At 35.3% G+C, this 16,064-nt stretch overlaps 4 protein-coding genes across 5 annotated transcripts; 3 read left to right on the top strand and 1 right to left on the bottom strand.

Moving 5' to 3' along the window:
* Positions 1-2,337: 2,337 nt before the first annotated feature.
* Positions 2,338-3,498, top strand: LOC121247810. Its single transcript, XM_041146260.1, has 2 exons — positions 2,338-2,495; positions 3,098-3,498. The coding sequence occupies exons 1-2, from the start codon at positions 2,480-2,482 to the stop codon at positions 3,316-3,318; spliced, it is 237 nt and encodes a 78-aa protein (XP_041002194.1). The 5' UTR covers positions 2,338-2,479; the 3' UTR covers positions 3,319-3,498.
* A 2,071-nt stretch (positions 3,499-5,569) lies between these two features.
* Positions 5,570-7,171, top strand: LOC121247111 (EPIDERMAL PATTERNING FACTOR-like protein 6). Its single transcript, XM_041145453.1, has 3 exons — positions 5,570-6,162; positions 6,506-6,555; positions 6,635-7,171. The coding sequence occupies exons 1-3, from the start codon at positions 6,054-6,056 to the stop codon at positions 6,860-6,862; spliced, it is 387 nt and encodes a 128-aa protein (XP_041001387.1). The 5' UTR covers positions 5,570-6,053; the 3' UTR covers positions 6,863-7,171.
* Positions 7,172-7,538: 367 nt separating this feature from the next.
* LOC121247109 (protein phosphatase 2C 16-like) lies at positions 7,539-11,319 on the bottom strand. 2 transcript variants are annotated; one of them, XM_041145452.1, is made up of 5 exons: positions 11,071-11,319; positions 9,487-10,887; positions 8,766-9,113; positions 8,560-8,665; positions 7,539-8,046 (listed from the first exon to the last, which is right to left on the bottom strand). In XM_041145452.1, the coding sequence occupies exons 2-5, from the start codon at positions 10,333-10,335 to the stop codon at positions 7,712-7,714; spliced, it is 1,638 nt and encodes a 545-aa protein (XP_041001386.1). In that variant the 5' UTR covers positions 10,336-10,887; positions 11,071-11,319; the 3' UTR covers positions 7,539-7,711. The 2 variants fall into 2 exon arrangements, with proteins under 2 accessions (XP_041001386.1, XP_041001385.1); XM_041145451.1 differs by having other exon boundaries at positions 9,487-10,884; positions 11,071-11,274.
* A 2,892-nt stretch (positions 11,320-14,211) lies between these two features.
* LOC121247452 (U-box domain-containing protein 35-like) lies at positions 14,212-16,010 on the top strand. The gene is made up of 4 exons (XM_041145797.1): positions 14,212-14,504; positions 14,839-14,936; positions 15,244-15,365; positions 15,779-16,010. Exons 1-4 carry the CDS (start codon positions 14,321-14,323, stop codon positions 16,008-16,010), a joined length of 636 nt encoding a protein of 211 aa, XP_041001731.1. The 5' UTR covers positions 14,212-14,320.
* Positions 16,011-16,064: the final 54 nt, after the last annotated feature.

Raw genomic sequence — 16,064 nt, 5'->3', positions numbered from 1 at the left:
AAATTAAAGGTATCATTTGAAGGGGACATGGAGGAGAAGATCATGTAAAACAACCTTCTGTGTATGGCTGCACATAAATTTGAAACCATGAAATTAAGTTATCCCAAAAATACATATAATTTTTTATCTCAATTTCCCAGAAACATGCATTTTTTATCGTAATATCATCTGAGCCATCTCAAGATTGCCAATCTTCCGGCCAGGAAATCTGAAACATGCATGTACTAATTTTCCACTTTATCGTAATATCCTCAGCCAAAATACACACACACATATATTTATATATATATATATATATATATAGAGAGAGAGAGAGAGAGAGAGAGAGAGAGAGAGAGAGAGAGAGCACTCCTTCAGGGATTCATGATCTTGCCTTTTTCAGTGATCTGTCATGCAAGCAAGGCTTTTTCTTGCAGTGAAACAAGGCTGATGAGAAGCATCTATGGTTTCACACTATTTGCTGCTTCTGAAAGAAAAAGCAAGAGTTCGGAATGGCTTATGATTGAAGAAATAGAAATATAAGCTTTGCTGTTTGCTTTATTTGTTGAGCCATCAAAGGACAAAAGATGCAAATGATTTTTGTTTTTTCCCAAGTACTGATTGATCAGGAATCAAAATAAGTATATGATGGAGGAAATAGCCATGTTATTTAATTTGTTTGTCTTTTCTTGAAGACTATTGCATTCGGTATATATATATATATAGGTCACAGCTTTCAGTCCATGTTTCATGAAGAAATTAGAGACTTTTTTTCTTCCTTGGGAAAATGAATTTAGAGATACATGATAATCAAAATGTACAAAAGAAAAACGCAGAGAGAGAGAGAGAGAAAACATTAGAATTCACAACTTAGATAAAAACAATTGATCCATAGTTTTCTTTTTTAACTGGTAATTGATTTCTGTATATATATATATATATATATATATATTTATATATTGATCTAATGCAAATAATGGGAAACCGAAAGCAAAAGTCGAAAAACATAGAACATATTATCCATATAAATTGATGCAAACAAAACTACATCGTACCCCACAGATCATCAGAAATACAAAGAAGGATGAATGTACAAGAAAATAGTCATCCGAGGAGACCCCACTCAGCCTTCCTTCTCTTCATGGCAACCCTCCCCATGAATGAAAGAAAGAAAAAGAAAGTTCCCATGTTTACTCCAAACTGAAGAAAAGCATCCATCCCGTTCCTTTTCTTTCCTTCACTTCATGAATATCGATCCCATCAAGATTGACATCCAACAAATTTTACAGCTTTGGAGGCCGCCAGCAATGCATCCTGGCCAGCTTTATCGATTTGTCGCCTTTGTTAATGGTGCAACCGATCCCTCACGTGTAAAGCCTGCGAATAGACGATGATCATTGAGCATCTTCATTTCCTATCACGAGCAACGTAGAGTACATGATGATGCAGTACTAGATAAGAAAAAAGAAGTCAAACTTCAACGGGTCCGCGCTGTCTCAAACTTCCCTCAAGGCATGGCTCTCGGTTCTGGTTTGGAATTGACACACGAACAGTTCCTTGTGTTGTCCATATTTGGAGAGATGCTTTAATTTCCACGTGCTGTATAATTTTGTGGTCGATTTTCTCTTCCGATTGCTTGGAGATGGAATTATTAAGTGATTCACTGTACATCAAAGAGACAAATGATGTTGATATATGCGGTTCTTTTGTAGAAGACAATGCTCGAGAAGAGCCGAAGGAGTTGTAATAATGAGTACGGAAGTACTGTATAATCAATTTCAATAAAATGAATAAATATAGATCACATAGGAAAAAAATATTTTTTTAATAAGAATAATGCTACGTATAGTCGTAGATGACGCAAGCGCTATGCAGGCGCTTTGAAAAAGAGTGTAGTCTATTATTAAAAAATTATTATTTTTTTCATATGGATCTTGTATTTATTCATTTTTTTTAAAATGATTGCACGATATTTGTACACTCACGACTGTAACTATCATTTCTCTTTTAATAATAGATCTTACTCTCAAAGTGATTACACTTGCATACTTCACGATTACATATATTATTACTCTTGAAGATATATCCCTTCTCTTGAATAAACATTTTCTTGGTATATATCTCTTTCTAGGCCCAGAGATAAGTTTGGGCTGTAATGATGGGCCAATACCCAGATAAAACATAAAGAAAATGCTAGGCCTACTAGTACTTACACTTTGTAGTTTAGCAAGGGAATAGAGACAAGCCCACCCGTAATTCACAGGCCATGAAATTTACTTTAGCCCATGAATTTATTTTTCTTTGTTTATTCTACAAATAAATGAAAAAGAAGGAAAATAATGTTGAGCTTCCATCTGAACCGTCTTAGATGGTCTCTAGTCCCACGCATCAACGGCCCAGATGTGACCGAACGGTCCAGTAGAGTAAACTATAGAGAGAGAAGAGAGAGCTCTGTTCGAACCAGGGGTTCCGAACCGCAAAATTTCTCTTAGAAACTCCAATGGCTGAGCTAAAAGGTATTTAGTCTCCCTTCGATCTTAATATGTAGCCAGTTCTACATATTCCTCTTTTGTAGTTATTACAAATTTTCATTGCCTGTGTTTATTGCTATATATGTTATGCGTACCCTTAAATCTGTATAAAAATATGATCGTAGTGATGGGCTTTGGTGTAAACGAGTTTAATTTCAGATCTAATTCGTTTAGAGCGCTTTGGGTTATTTTGAAGATGTTTAATTTGAATCTTAGCTCTGGAAATAGTGTTTTGTGTAAAACTGTTAACTTGCATGTATGATCCTTGTTGAATAAACTTAAATCCTTGTTGTTTCCATTTTGATTGGATTGCATTGGTCTCCTAATGTTGGTGTTTATGAGATTCTAATTGGCATCATGCGCTCCATTTGTTTCAATTGGATACTTTTTTTACTCCTATGGGGAAAAACAAAAAGCAAAAGGAGAGCCGATAAAGAGTTCCATGAACAGATATTTTGCTGAAATAAACTAAAAATAGTAAATATTTATTTATTTATTTGCATGCATTTAACATATGGGAGTAAAATAATTAAGTGTGATCCTTTTTTCATTTTTTTTCTTCGTTCCTTTCCCTTTTATTGGAGAAGGAAAGGATGTAACTGAGCAAGAGACTGAAGCAATAACCCACACTGGAAAATCACCTCACCATCACAAGGAAACACATGGAAGGAGTGATGACATTGACAAGAACACCCAGGTTGATAAAGTCAAAGGGCCTAATGTGTTTGAACGAGTAAAGGAAGAGGTTGAGGCCCTTGTTGAAACAATTCATCCTAAGAAAGAATCCAAAAATCATGATTCATCTTAGAAGTGAGAGGTTGGTCGAGCCTCAGTCATTAGAAGGTTTGAGAAATTCACAGTCAATGTGATTAGAAAGCTGGAGAAGCAAATATCGAATGATGATTAATTTCTCTTGATTTCTACGTATGTATGTACGTGATTTAACCATCTAAATCGAACTATTGTGCTCAAGTACTTTTCCTGGTTATTTCATTGTTCAATTTGACTACTGGAATTATTTGCTTGCTTTTCTTACATGTTTCTGTTCTCATTCGGAAAGAAACCATGTGAGAAAAATGCAGCAAGGTTTCTCAAATGATCATGATGTTGGTATGAAATTCTTTAGTTTATGGTCCTATGGATATTTGGATGAGAATTATAAACATTTAGTTGCAAGTTACAGATATCAAAACGTTGCCAAACCTTGCCAAAGTTCCATTACAGGTGCATGATTATCCACCTAATATTAATGTTAAATGCTGATACATTCGATTTTCGTCGAGCATTTATGACAAGTTATTTGTGACAATAATAGACTTATTTTAGTAAAAAGTAGTGATTAACTGACAACCAACTAATATGGGGTGGTTGGCATAGTCAAGATTTTGGTGGCACAGACACCTACATATCAAATGTGCAATCTCATTTTTTTCTGAGAACTAGTGATGTATTTGCAATCTCAGTGAATTCCTTCATCTGATTGATGTCTTCAGTCTCATACCATAAGCCTTAACCCAAGGGGAACTAATAATTCAATTGTTTGCTGTACTTGCTTAAGATAAGGCATATGTAGATATGAAACTTGGAAAATGACATATGATAATATCCCCTATTCGATTCCTATTTCGCTTTTGTTAGATTTGATATTATCCATCAACCATAGCTTTCGACTTTTCCCAACTATATCTCAATAAATAAAGCATTGAATATTGCTGTTAAGGCCAAATTAGCCAGAGGTTCCAGACTTCCAGTAGTTCAGAACAGCGATGCCTAGCTACATCCTACATCTCTAGCTAGAGAGAGAGAGAGAGAGAGAGCAATGGATGGCGTAATCAAGCTTTGCTTACGTTAAGCTTGTTTCCCAAGGTCAGTTTCACGCAGCTCAGCTCACGAATGAAGTGCTTCTTCGCTTCAAAGATTTTGAAGTTTCTTTTTTTATATTCATATAGCATTTTTTTTCTTTCTTCTTTCTTCTTTCTGCCTCAATGATACTCTCAGACAAAAAAAAAAGAGAGCAATATATGGTTTAGGATGAAAGTATCATCCATAAAGATATCGGATGATATAGAGAGATTGACAAGCTTATCGGAATATGAAAAGAAAAATAATCTGTACAATTTTAAACTAGTAAGTCTTCATTTTGAAAAAATAAAATTAATTTAAAATTTATATGAAAAAATTATTTTTTTTAATAGTAAATTCTACTTCTTTTTAATGGGACTGTCGGATTTACATGCACTAAGATCGTGTAAATATATTAAAATGTTTTGAATAAATAAGATCATATGATTCATATCCATTAATCCACTCTTAGAAGTCTTAAAAAGAAAGGCAAAATATTTATCATCAATTTTATTATTATTTTTTTAATATTTATTCTTAAATAATAAATTTATAAATAAAATATAATAAATAATTTAATAATATATTATAAAATAACGAGGGAATGATGATAAAGAAATGATTAGAATTAATTTAAAAAGAAATGAGTGAATATTGCTGAAAGTTTTTAAGATAACAAATATGCAGACAAAAAAATACATGTTTTGATAATGTACGGTGGAATCTATTCCATTGTAAAAGTGATCATCTGGACTTCCCAAAAAGTTATCAGGGCCACCAACACATCCTGCTGATGGCTCAAATAGACGGCTCAGATTGGATGATGGTACAAATCCTGTGTTTCCCACCTACCAACCTGCATAAAGGTGATTCGGGTGCATCATTTAGATCTATTAAATTAAGGAAAATATTTATGTACAAAATTTTTTATAATATTTTATATAATTATATTTTAAATAAAAGTTATTTAATTTTCATTTTATAATATTATTATGTAATATATTATATAATGTATTGTGTATACATCGTAGTCCTTAAATTAAATTTTGCTGGTGCTGAATGTCTCAGACGGTGATTCTCTTTCCAAGTATGTGCTGTATATAAATAGTTCTCTGCAATGGATTTTTTCTGCCTTTTATAGCAATGAAACTGTCAGACATAGAAAGAAACCACAAAAAACAAAAAAAGGGATGGGGCCTTCTGCAGTCTACGCAGCTATTCTTCTGATTGCAGTGAGAATGCAGGCTTGCAGGACTTTTAGCACAGACCCCAAGAAAGGAGCTGTTATTCTGGGTACTAGACTGCCTCATATAGTACTGAGAGATTGATTTGTACGAGTGAGAGGGAAAGAGATTGATAGAGATTGGCTTTTGTTGATGGATGAAATCAAAGAGCACAAGGAAGTGTCAAGTGAGACAGAGAAACGTAGCAGCAGCGTCTTTAACTAATTGACAAGAAACCAGGATCGCTTGCTTGTGAAGCAAAATCTCTCCAGCAACACAAAGATAGTAGGAGAAATCCAAGAAAAGAGATCATCAGCATCTGGCTTGCTTTTAGGGAAATGGAAATTAGTTTGGCTTGCTTTTCTCGCCTTCTTATATCCCAGCAATCATGCATTCTTCCTAAAGTGGATTGATCACCAAATCTCTCTCTCTCTCTCTCTCTAATTGCCAATCGGCATCATCACTTTGAGCTTTGAAGATGAAGGGAAGAATTTGTTGTTTTTTGATAGCTCTGCAGATGGTGAGTCGGGCATCTGCAACAAGCAGGACTTTTCCATCAAATTATAACGTTGGTGCTCATCAACCAGGTGAGAGCCACTTGCCCTTCCTCAAGGACACCCTTTTCGGTCAACACCATAAAAGTTCACTTTTTGCTGCAATAATCATATCTATTTGGTTTCGCTAGCTTCATAGCTTATCCCTAAAACTCATCGGGTTCGAACTTCATAGCTTCACTGCGATTACCACTATGAAAAGAACAGCTAAAAGTTTTGTTTTAGAATGATTACGGCAACGTTTTGCTTCGGCTATTGAATGCCATCTACCTGAGAAGCTGCTTTTAGATATATGAATGGAAACCTTTTACTTCCTGCTATAGCTTACCAATTATAACTTCTCAAACTAACTCTGCTATTTCCATCACTCGATCAGGGCCAGTCCAGAACTCAGAGTCTTCAACCGTTACCTTGAGCGCAGCAGAGGTTAGTCTCTCTCTCTCTCTCTTTCTCTCTCTCTCTCTCTCTCCATGGATATTTATCAGTCAATTACTGTTTCTTGAAGGGTTTCAAAAGCGAGAAAGCAAGGATAAATGAAGAAGTAATTTACAAAGGCGCTAGCAAAATAGGGTCAATTCCACCGAGCTGCGAGCACAAGTGTCGTGGATGTATTCCTTGTGACGCCATTCAAGTACCCACCACAAGCAGACACAGCAATGTGGGCATCCAGTTTGCAAACTATGAGCCTGAGGGTTGGAAATGCAAATGTGGTCCTTTCTTTTACAGCCCATGAAGTCCGCCATGAGGAAGAATTCCATTAACATTAACATCTACTGTCATTGTACAAAAGTTATTTCTAGATTAGCTCAGGAGAATCTTCGCCGGAACAACGATTAAAGTAGAAGAGATAAAGAGAATGTGTTTTACTCAAGTATCGGAGAATGTGAATTTTTGAGCATTACAGTTGAGTGGATGGTAATGCTTTGCTGGAGGAATGTACTCGCGGCTTTCTTGAAATGCCATATGTTTTCGAATTTCAATTTTCAATACCCATTGGGCACACTGATACTTTGTAGAATGTGTAAAAATTCGAGTTTATGACTGTTGCCGCAAACTGATGGATGTTGTACATAAAATGAGAAGTTCAAAATCCACCATTAAAGCTGATGACACAGAACTGTATTTTTCATCCAAAATACAACATGCTGTGTCCTCAACCAACTAGGCTAGGATTTCACCCACCGTCTTCAGCTCAAGACAGTATGAGCAGGAAAAAAGCCCTTTCGTATCTGTCAGATTCAAGATGCTAACATGGAGTGTTAGTAGGCTGGGAGCCTTAACAATTACCCTAACTAGTCTAACTCAAATTTCCTTGGACCACCACTTGAACACCCAAAAGCCCTCCAAAACATAAATTCTCTCCCCTAGTTGCAGCGAACTCCAATTTACACAGCTAAAACTCAGCATAATGCATACCAAGACAGAGATATGGCATTCCATCGTAGTCTATAGTACACACACATTTCTATAATTGTACACACATATAGCCCATAAGGAAAAACGAATGGACCATGCTATGTATTCAGTAGATGTAGTTTCTCTAATATAATGAACTTCACCGAGTCATGGTGAAGTTTCTCCACTAAGACTTGCTCTTGAACTTCCTTTGAGCTTTCAAGTCCACGACAATCACAGAGATGTTATCCTTGCTTCCCTTCTGTAGGGCAAGCATCGAAAGGTAATCTGCTGCTGCTTGTGCTGCAGGATCGATTCCAGTGCCCCTCTCCACAAGAGATGCAGTCCCATTCTTTTTGTGCCAGAGCAGAATCCGCTTTCGAGCTACTTCACAGGCTTCTTCGTTTGACATCACATCCCATAATCCATCACTGGCTAAAATAAGGCATTCATCATCCCTAGCTCGAGGAAGAAACACGACTTCCGGTTCTGGAATAATCCATGGTTTCAAATATCTATCACCTGTAAGTTAGAGAGGAAAAAGAACGTAAAGATCTCTCCTTTTTATTCGTTTTGTTTTCTTCAAATGTGATACTTATAAAACTCTAGTACAATATACAGGTGATGCTGACCAACGGAATGCAATGCATTTGTTCAGACAAAGAAATCAAGATGGGTATAAATTCAAAACAACCACTATTACAACAGCCAGGTCATTATAAAGAAATTAAGTTCATAGATTGAGTTCAACAAGTAGTTAGAATTTCATATATCCATTCCTTTCTAATAACGATGAAGGCTTTGAGATATTTTTGATAAATGAGCACTTCGAAATATTATTTTTTTCACAAGTTTTCCCAAAATCTTCTCAGAATTATGCTTAAATTTGAGACTGACATTCGTGTTAATTTCGACACTAAAGTGTCACCAAATAAGCAGCTTCCATAACAATCTACCCCTACCCTTTTCTGCACAAATTTAGAAAACAAATGATACACAAAGTGATTACAAGATCAGGGTGCAAAGTAGACCTACCGATGGACCTTGACATTGCAAGAACCCCAAAGACGCGGTGGCCGTTCCACTGGATTACCTTGCCTCCAGCTGCCTCAATCCTTGAACATTCATCTTCTCTGTTTGGCTGGGGAAAATAAAATTAAAGTGCGAAAGAAGATTAGTTTCCATGGAAGAGAACTATGGTTCATAATCATGGTATAGCAGAATAAAAACATGTTCCCTACTTTATGATCAGTTGATAATGCAATGGGTTCTTTCCCGCGGCACAGGACTGCTCTTGAATCACCACAGTTAGCAACTATGATATGGGATGAACAGATTACTGCAACCACAGCTGTAGATCCAACAGTTTCTGGTGCAACAGGGTCAGAAGCATCTCCGATGCTTTCATCAATGCCTCTACCAACTTTTCCTCCAACTTCATCATCGACTTTTTGGAAACAACTCGTAAAGGCTTTCTCCCACTGCAGTTGCTGATTTTCCCCAATCTTTCCATTACTTAAATAGTCTGTAATGGCTCCAATCTCCTCAGCCAAAGCCAAATGGATGCGCTCACAACAATAATTTGCAACCTGCAAGAGGTGACCCCATCCAATCAAGCTAGCTAATATGTTCTAAAGTCCAAAATGGTTCACCATAAGGAATATCTATATCTTAAACTGATCAGAATATTGGAATATCTAAACCTCATAATGATTGGGAACATGTGAGTCAACAGAAAAGGCAATGCAGATCCTGAAAAATTGATCAGGTTAACGACTTCTAAGTCTTGCCTATAAAGCATTAAGTCAGGCTGAATAAGCCAGGTTATACATTATCTTTAAATAATAAGATTTCAGATAGTTGAGGAAGAATGATCTCAATAAAACACATCCAATTGTTAAAAAAAAAAAAAACTACAATCAGACTCAAACAAAACAAATAGCATTAGGGAATAATATTTACCTGAGAGCCCCCGTGGCCATCATAAACGGCAAAAAAATGACTACTTATATGGGTCAAACTCTGGTTCATTCCATCAAGCACACGATCACCAATAAGCATTTTAATTGGAATTTTCATAAATCGAGGTACAGCTGCAATGGCATCTTCCATTTCTGGTCTTTTCCCACAAACAGATACAGAACCCCAAAGGGGAATGCAATCCAGCTCAAAAACACTTCGACTGCTTCCCTTGCTGACACTTTTCTGCACATGTGACTGTAAAACCACAGTAGATGCCTTTAAATCAGATTTATGAGATATCTCCAAATCTGGGCTCACTGCTGCCACAATAAGTTCACCGGAAGGTACCTGCCCTATACTTGCTTCCACCAAGATAATAGCTTTAGCAACAATCTGAGCATGGTCAACATTTTCAACTTCCCGAATATCTGGCAAGCTTATTTGAGAGCCTACATCAGCAATTAACAACTCCTCACTAAAAAACCCATTACTGTCATCTGCAATAGACAAGATTTCATCTTCCCTGCTTTCCTGGATCATAATATCATTAGCAATTAAATTGTTTCCATTCTCTGGCAACATCCCTAACAAATCCACCCCTTCTCTGCCACTGCCTTCTGGTGTTGACCTCGTTACCAAGTTAATTATGCTCTTAGCATCATTGCAACTTCCATTGCCACTAGAAACAGACTCTGCAGACACCAACAGAGAAGGATCCAACAACAAATTTGCCGCATCTGTTACCAGCTTGAGCCGTGTTATTTCCACGTGGGTTGCGATTCCAGAGTTATCACAAATAGAATTACCTAAACTAAAAGTCACTGCAACCGCTGGAGACATCTCTTCCATCAACTCTCTCTCTTTCTCTCTCTGAATGTATCAACAAGCAACTCTTACGTTGAAATTCGATAACCACTTTAATTGTCTGGATCACAAATCACACCACCAAGATAAACTTAATTATGGGTATGAGCTAACATTTGCAGAATAAATCAGGATTATCAGATCTAGTGAGGATGAATGGATCCGATCTCCAAGTATAAATACTCCAACCTTCACAAGTTCTTTCAATTTCTCAAAGACTCCAAAGCTTACCAAATTCTTCTCCTTCTGGCACAGAACTGGCCACAGAATTCATAAATCCTATCCAGACCACCAACCCTGAAATAACACCCGTATGAAAATGACCAAAATCTTATCTTTAACGACAAATCCGAGAAGAGAACTTCAAAGGGGTCATGGGAAACAGCCTGGGGAAAAGGGAACAGCCCATATAATCACAAGATCCTTAAAAAGTTGAACCCTTAATTGTAAAACTGGGGTTTCCTGGATCTGAGGCAACTCATCTCCGCCTCTCTTGAAATATGGGTATTTTTTACCTTTCTTCTTCTTCTTCTTCTTCTTCTTCCAATGAAGACAACCAAACCCAAATCATCAATAACGATCAAAGTCATATACATATAGAACTAAACCATTATCTGAGTACGCTACTACATGATTTTGATTCCCTCATAACAAAGGACAAAAACACATATCTAGAAAGAAAAAAGCTACTATCTAGAAAACATATTTTAGGGTACTTACCAGTTGAAACTAAAAGGAATTTGTTGTACGAAAAATCTGGCCTCAGAGTGTTTCCTAGAATTGTCTCCCTTGTTTCTGGGCTTGGATGACGCTTTAGAGAGAGACAGAGAGAGAGAGAGTGTGTGAGAGAGATTCTATCCTTCTTTACCATGCACTCCTTTCGGGGACACGTATACATGCGATTAGCTTCCATCAGTCAATGGTTTTGGGCTGCGTTTGCTTGGGAAACGGAAAATGAGAAATTGAGGTTTATAAAAGAATTATAATAATTTATTTTATAAGATTGTTTGATTTTAAAACTTTTTAATTATAAAATAATTATGGTAAGTTACATCAAATTATAGTTTTTATTTTCTATACATACTGAATATTATAGGTGAAAATTTTGATGAAAAATACATCATAATTTTTCAATTAAAAATTATAAAAAATATTCAAAAAATAGAAAAGTTTTTATTTCCATTGAGAAAATAAATTAACTTAATTCTGAAAATAATATTTCCTTTTAGGAACCAAAATTCTTCATAATATCAAGCTTTTCAATCCAAGATTTAAGGGTTTTTATTTTTAGAGGAAAAAAAACCCTTAAAATGAATTTTATAATATTTATTATTTATATAAAATATTTAAATAATATTAAATATCTGATAAATTTTTAAATTAATTTTTTATTATCTATTTTTAAAATTGATTTTCCTGAAATCATGGCTTCCAAACCGAGCGTTAAGTCTTAAGACAACGGTTAGGACCGCGCTTACCTAAGCACAACTACTCTCTTCTCGATGTTCTCATGGATTTCTCACTCACTATGCAAACTCTGGGGAAGGACACGTGTCCGTGGAAGTATGAGTGACAGCAGACCACCAATAATATCTGTGTACCCACGTGGTACAATGACTTGGACTTTGGATGTTCTACGATACAAGCATGACGTGGCATCTTCACGGTGAGCTCATTTTCATATTCCGTTTTTGGACTGGCGTGTCGCTGACCATTTATGATATAATATAATTTTAAATTTTTAAAATTTGAAATTTATTTTTAAAATTAAATTATAATAATATATGGTGTAAATATTTTCAAATGTAGTTATTTATTTTAAATAATAACAACTACAAATTATGCACAATCTTTTTCAAAAAAGAAATCTTATCATAAAAAAAATTAAAAAAAAAAACTCACTTTTATCGTGAAAATGTGTCCATCACTCACGACTCACGCACTGAAAGATAATGAAAAAGTCAATTTTTATAATAGGATTTTTTTTTTTTTTTCAGGAAAGACAGTTCATTAACGCAAATAAAACAGACACATCAGTTCAGAAAATACAGATTAATAAAAAGAAGAAGAGACAAAGAACAAATGGGTCTTTCCTACAATAAAAATCTAACAAATACTATAGAATTTTGAATAGAGGAATGTTTTCAGTAATATTATTGGAAGTTACCCATTATGCAATGACATACGCGCATCGATTCTAAGATTGATATATATTTTTTACTTTCCAATTTAAGAAATTATTTAATAATACCCTTGTGTCCCTTATGGTACCTTCTGCTATTTAAGTTTAAATTTTTTTCTAATTTTGTCAATGCTGATACCCTTTTTTGAAAATCTCCTTGTTCAATATATTTTTAATTTTTAAAGTGATTGTGTAAGATTTATACGCTCTGAAAGTACAACTAAGGCTTATTATAAAAATAATTTTTTTTAATTGAATTTCAAATGTGCTCTACTTTTCTTTCTAAGGGACGATCGAGTTTTCTCAAAAAATTATATTTAGCATTATTTATACGACGTGTCACATGCAAATACTCGTTCACTAGAAAAATCACGCAGAGATTCTGCCACCTGATCTCTAGCTAATAAGAACCATGTATATATATGCATTCAAATCTTCTGATCGCCATCCCGTATTTAATTTACTGCCATGCATGGTTTTAACTCATGTTGAAGGATTCCATCTATACTCTCCTGATTAATTTGGATAGTGTGAGAATATTTTATTATTATTTATTATTTTATTATTATCATTATTTATTTATTTTTTAATACTATTCACAAAATATTTAAAAATATCTCACTGTCCAAACACAACTTAAATTTCTTGTAATTAAACCAGTGATCTTGTATCACGATTTGCCCATAAAATAAAAATAGTAAATCTATATAATATATATATTTGATCTTGATCTACCATGTGAATCTAAAAGTGGGGATCCATTTATCCATGGGATGTACTATGCCCAACATTTGTGCCATTTTGTCTCCCCCAATAAGTTGTAAATTATATATTATATACTTTTTAGTATTTTTTTTAATTTTTTAAAGGAAAAATCTCCATGTTATCATCCACTCAACATTAAATGATAAACACACAAGTAAAACATAATAAATAGAATCTTATAATTTAATACCCTATTATAAAATAATGATCAGTAGCATTACTCTTTTAAAATTAATTAATTAATATTTTTCAAATAAATGATAAACGCTACTATATACTTGCATTTTTTTCAATAGAAATGGAATTTTTTTCCTCTTAATTTTTGTTGGATAGTTAGAAAAAATAATTTGTTTTGAAAAATATATGCACAATATTAGTACGTATATAGTACGTAGATCATACACATGATAGTACTTAGACATGGTATATATTTTGATAGAGTATTATTATATACAATGCAAGTTCTGCACATCCTTTTCAAAAATAAACAGGGTCTATTATTAAAAAATTAATTTTTTCATAATCTCATATTTAAAAAAAAAAAAAAAAGTACATAGAGCTTGATAACTTTGCAAATTAATATCATATCACATCCAATTATATGTATATAATTGCTCAAGTTTCCGGAATGTATGGAGTCAAAAGGGATCTTAAGAACATATATATATATATATATATATATATATATATATATATATAATTGGGAAAAAAAAGGGATTATAAATCCAACGTACGTATATACGTCCCCAAGTCAAAATAAGACTTAAAGAGAGGAGGAGATATGTTTTAGTTAGTCAATGTCTATTGTCCGTCTTCGATCCAGGTCATCATGAGAAAATTGAACATTAATACCATGCATTCTGATTCTCCAAAATTGGTGAAAAGGGTAACCGTTGCAATTAGCATCAGGCTTGTCCTTCTCTTTTCCCGTCTCCTCATCACAATATTGGTTGGCCCCTGACCACTGGCCTTGGGTTGGCCGCCGGGGGGTGCTTCCGGCAATAATATTATTATTATATATATATGGCAGCTTTGTCAAGAACATTATCTTCAATGGATCCAGCAGAGGAGGGTTCTTCCACGGTCATTGCCATTGACAAAACGAAGAATAGCCATTTTGCCGTTAAATGGGCAGTCGACACCATTTTGAGCAGTTCTTCTCATTGCATTCTCGTCCACGTTTGCAATCAGAGTTTTTTGGATCCTCGTAGGTACCCTTCTCTTTCATATATACATGATCATCATCGATCTGCATCATCTTATAAATTCACTAAGGATTTGATTCCAATATGGGAAACTAATTAATCGCTTAGAATTTCATGATCGATCGATGTACGTGCTGTTCGTTGACATTCTTTAACGGCCATGTTATTCTCCGGTCAACGTTTCGCCTCTGGCCTGCAAGATGCATTGATTGCCCTGGCCTAGTCATGATCAAGAATTCAAATGCATCATCATCATGATTGGCATGCAATATCATGGGCATTTAGCTTCATGACTTTTTTCGCTGTGTTTAAGGTTTTCTATTTTATATTTTGTAGACAATCATGAAACCGACCACAGAGAAGGTCGCCCGCCAACTGAACAGGAGTTGCGACAATTATTCCTTCCTTATCGTGGATATTGCGCTCGAAAAGGGGTGAGTTATAGCCAACCATGAATCTAAATAGATGTAAATGAATCTCCGAGGTTAAATTGAGAATCGATGATCTCTCACATTGGTTAATTAGATGGAGAGGCAGCAACACGTGCTGCAGAAAAGTTCCTCAATAAGATCTAGAGGCAATGATCATTTCACTCCAGAACCATGAAACTACATGCATGAATATAAATATAATTCTCGAGAAGCCAGAAGGCTATAGATAGATCATAATAATTAACCTTTTCAAACCTTCACATGCATCTTCAAGTGGGTCTGATATATTTTCATGAATCGAGTATCTCAGATAGAAGCAAAGGAGGTGATCCTCCATGACATCGACGTTCCAAGCGCACTTATCGATTATATTGTTCGCAACTCCATCAGCAATGTTGTCGTTGGTGCTTCCAATCGGAATGCTCTCACGAGGTCTCTCTCTCTCTCTCTCTCTGTTACTCTCTCCTGCTCTCCAAAAATCCCACGATGTCAGACTTTAATTCCCACAAAAAGCTTTTAATTAGCCAGAGAAACAGATAAGCAAAGCCACAACCTTCATGTGGTCCGGTGGCTTTTGGTTGGGATAAAGTTTTGCATAAGACTGGGAGCATCAGAGAAAACAACTGGCACGGGATCTTTTGGATGCCATCTGAGAAAACTGATGACATCGCAGTTCGGTCGTTGCAAGCATTTGTTTCGTTAGTCTCTATGAAATAACTATAAATGACAAAGTAATTCAGTGGCTTGGTTCCCAGTGGTTAATTTGTAGGTACGATTGTAAAGTTTGTATTTTTTCCCCCCACCCTTCTGAACAGATCAAGTTCTCGGTGATTGTCTCTATGCAGGAAATTTAAAGATGCAGATGTACCATCTACCTTACTCAAAGCTGCACCAGTATCCTGTGCGGTATACGTCATATCAAAAGGAAAAGTTCAGGCAGTTCGTCTAGCAGATCATCAACCTCGAACACTTGCTCGTGCATCATATAATCTAGGGAGCCGTTCTCTAAAGGAAGTTATACATGATAATCTTCCTCCTGATACCCAAGACCCCGATGATACTTACAGGTACTCCTAGAAACTGGAAACGACATAGCTATACATAATTTCTCGGTGGGTCGTAAAGGTTACC

Source organism: Juglans microcarpa x Juglans regia, chromosome 1S (genome assembly GCF_004785595.1).
Source record: "Juglans microcarpa x Juglans regia isolate MS1-56 chromosome 1S, Jm3101_v1.0, whole genome shotgun sequence".
In the NCBI taxonomy this organism is placed as follows: domain Eukaryota; kingdom Viridiplantae; phylum Streptophyta; class Magnoliopsida; order Fagales; family Juglandaceae; genus Juglans; species Juglans microcarpa x Juglans regia.
Note: the sequence above shows the minus strand (reverse complement) of the source record. Positions and strands in the feature narration are given on the sequence as shown.

Bases quoted from the DNA above. Each gene is read 5' to 3' on its own strand.
- LOC121247111 (XM_041145453.1), top strand. From the start codon at position 6,054: ATGAAGGGAAGAATTTGTTGTTTTTTGATAGCTCTGCAGATGGTGAGT. The intron at 6,163-6,505 runs GTGAGAGCCACT...TCACTCGATCAG, and splicing joins CGTTGGTGCTCATCAACCAG to GGCCAGTCCAGAACTCAGAG. The intron at 6,556-6,634 runs GTTAGTCTCTCT...TGTTTCTTGAAG, and splicing joins TTACCTTGAGCGCAGCAGAG to GGTTTCAAAAGCGAGAAAGC.
- LOC121247109 (XM_041145452.1), bottom strand. From the start codon at position 10,335: ATGGAAGAGATGTCTCCAGCGGTTGCAGTGACTTTTAGTTTAGGTAAT. The intron at 9,114-9,486 runs GTAAATATTATT...CACCTCTTGCAG, and splicing joins ATGGCCACGGGGGCTCTCAG to GTTGCAAATTATTGTTGTGA. The intron at 8,047-8,559 runs GTAGGTCTACTT...TCTAACTTACAG, and splicing joins TGCAATGTCAAGGTCCATCG to GTGATAGATATTTGAAACCA.
- LOC121247452 (XM_041145797.1), top strand. From the start codon at position 14,321: ATGGCAGCTTTGTCAAGAACATTATCTTCAATGGATCCAGCAGAGGAG. The intron at 14,937-15,243 runs GTGAGTTATAGC...CGAGTATCTCAG, and splicing joins GATATTGCGCTCGAAAAGGG to ATAGAAGCAAAGGAGGTGAT. The intron at 15,366-15,778 runs GTCTCTCTCTCT...GTCTCTATGCAG, and splicing joins AATCGGAATGCTCTCACGAG to GAAATTTAAAGATGCAGATG.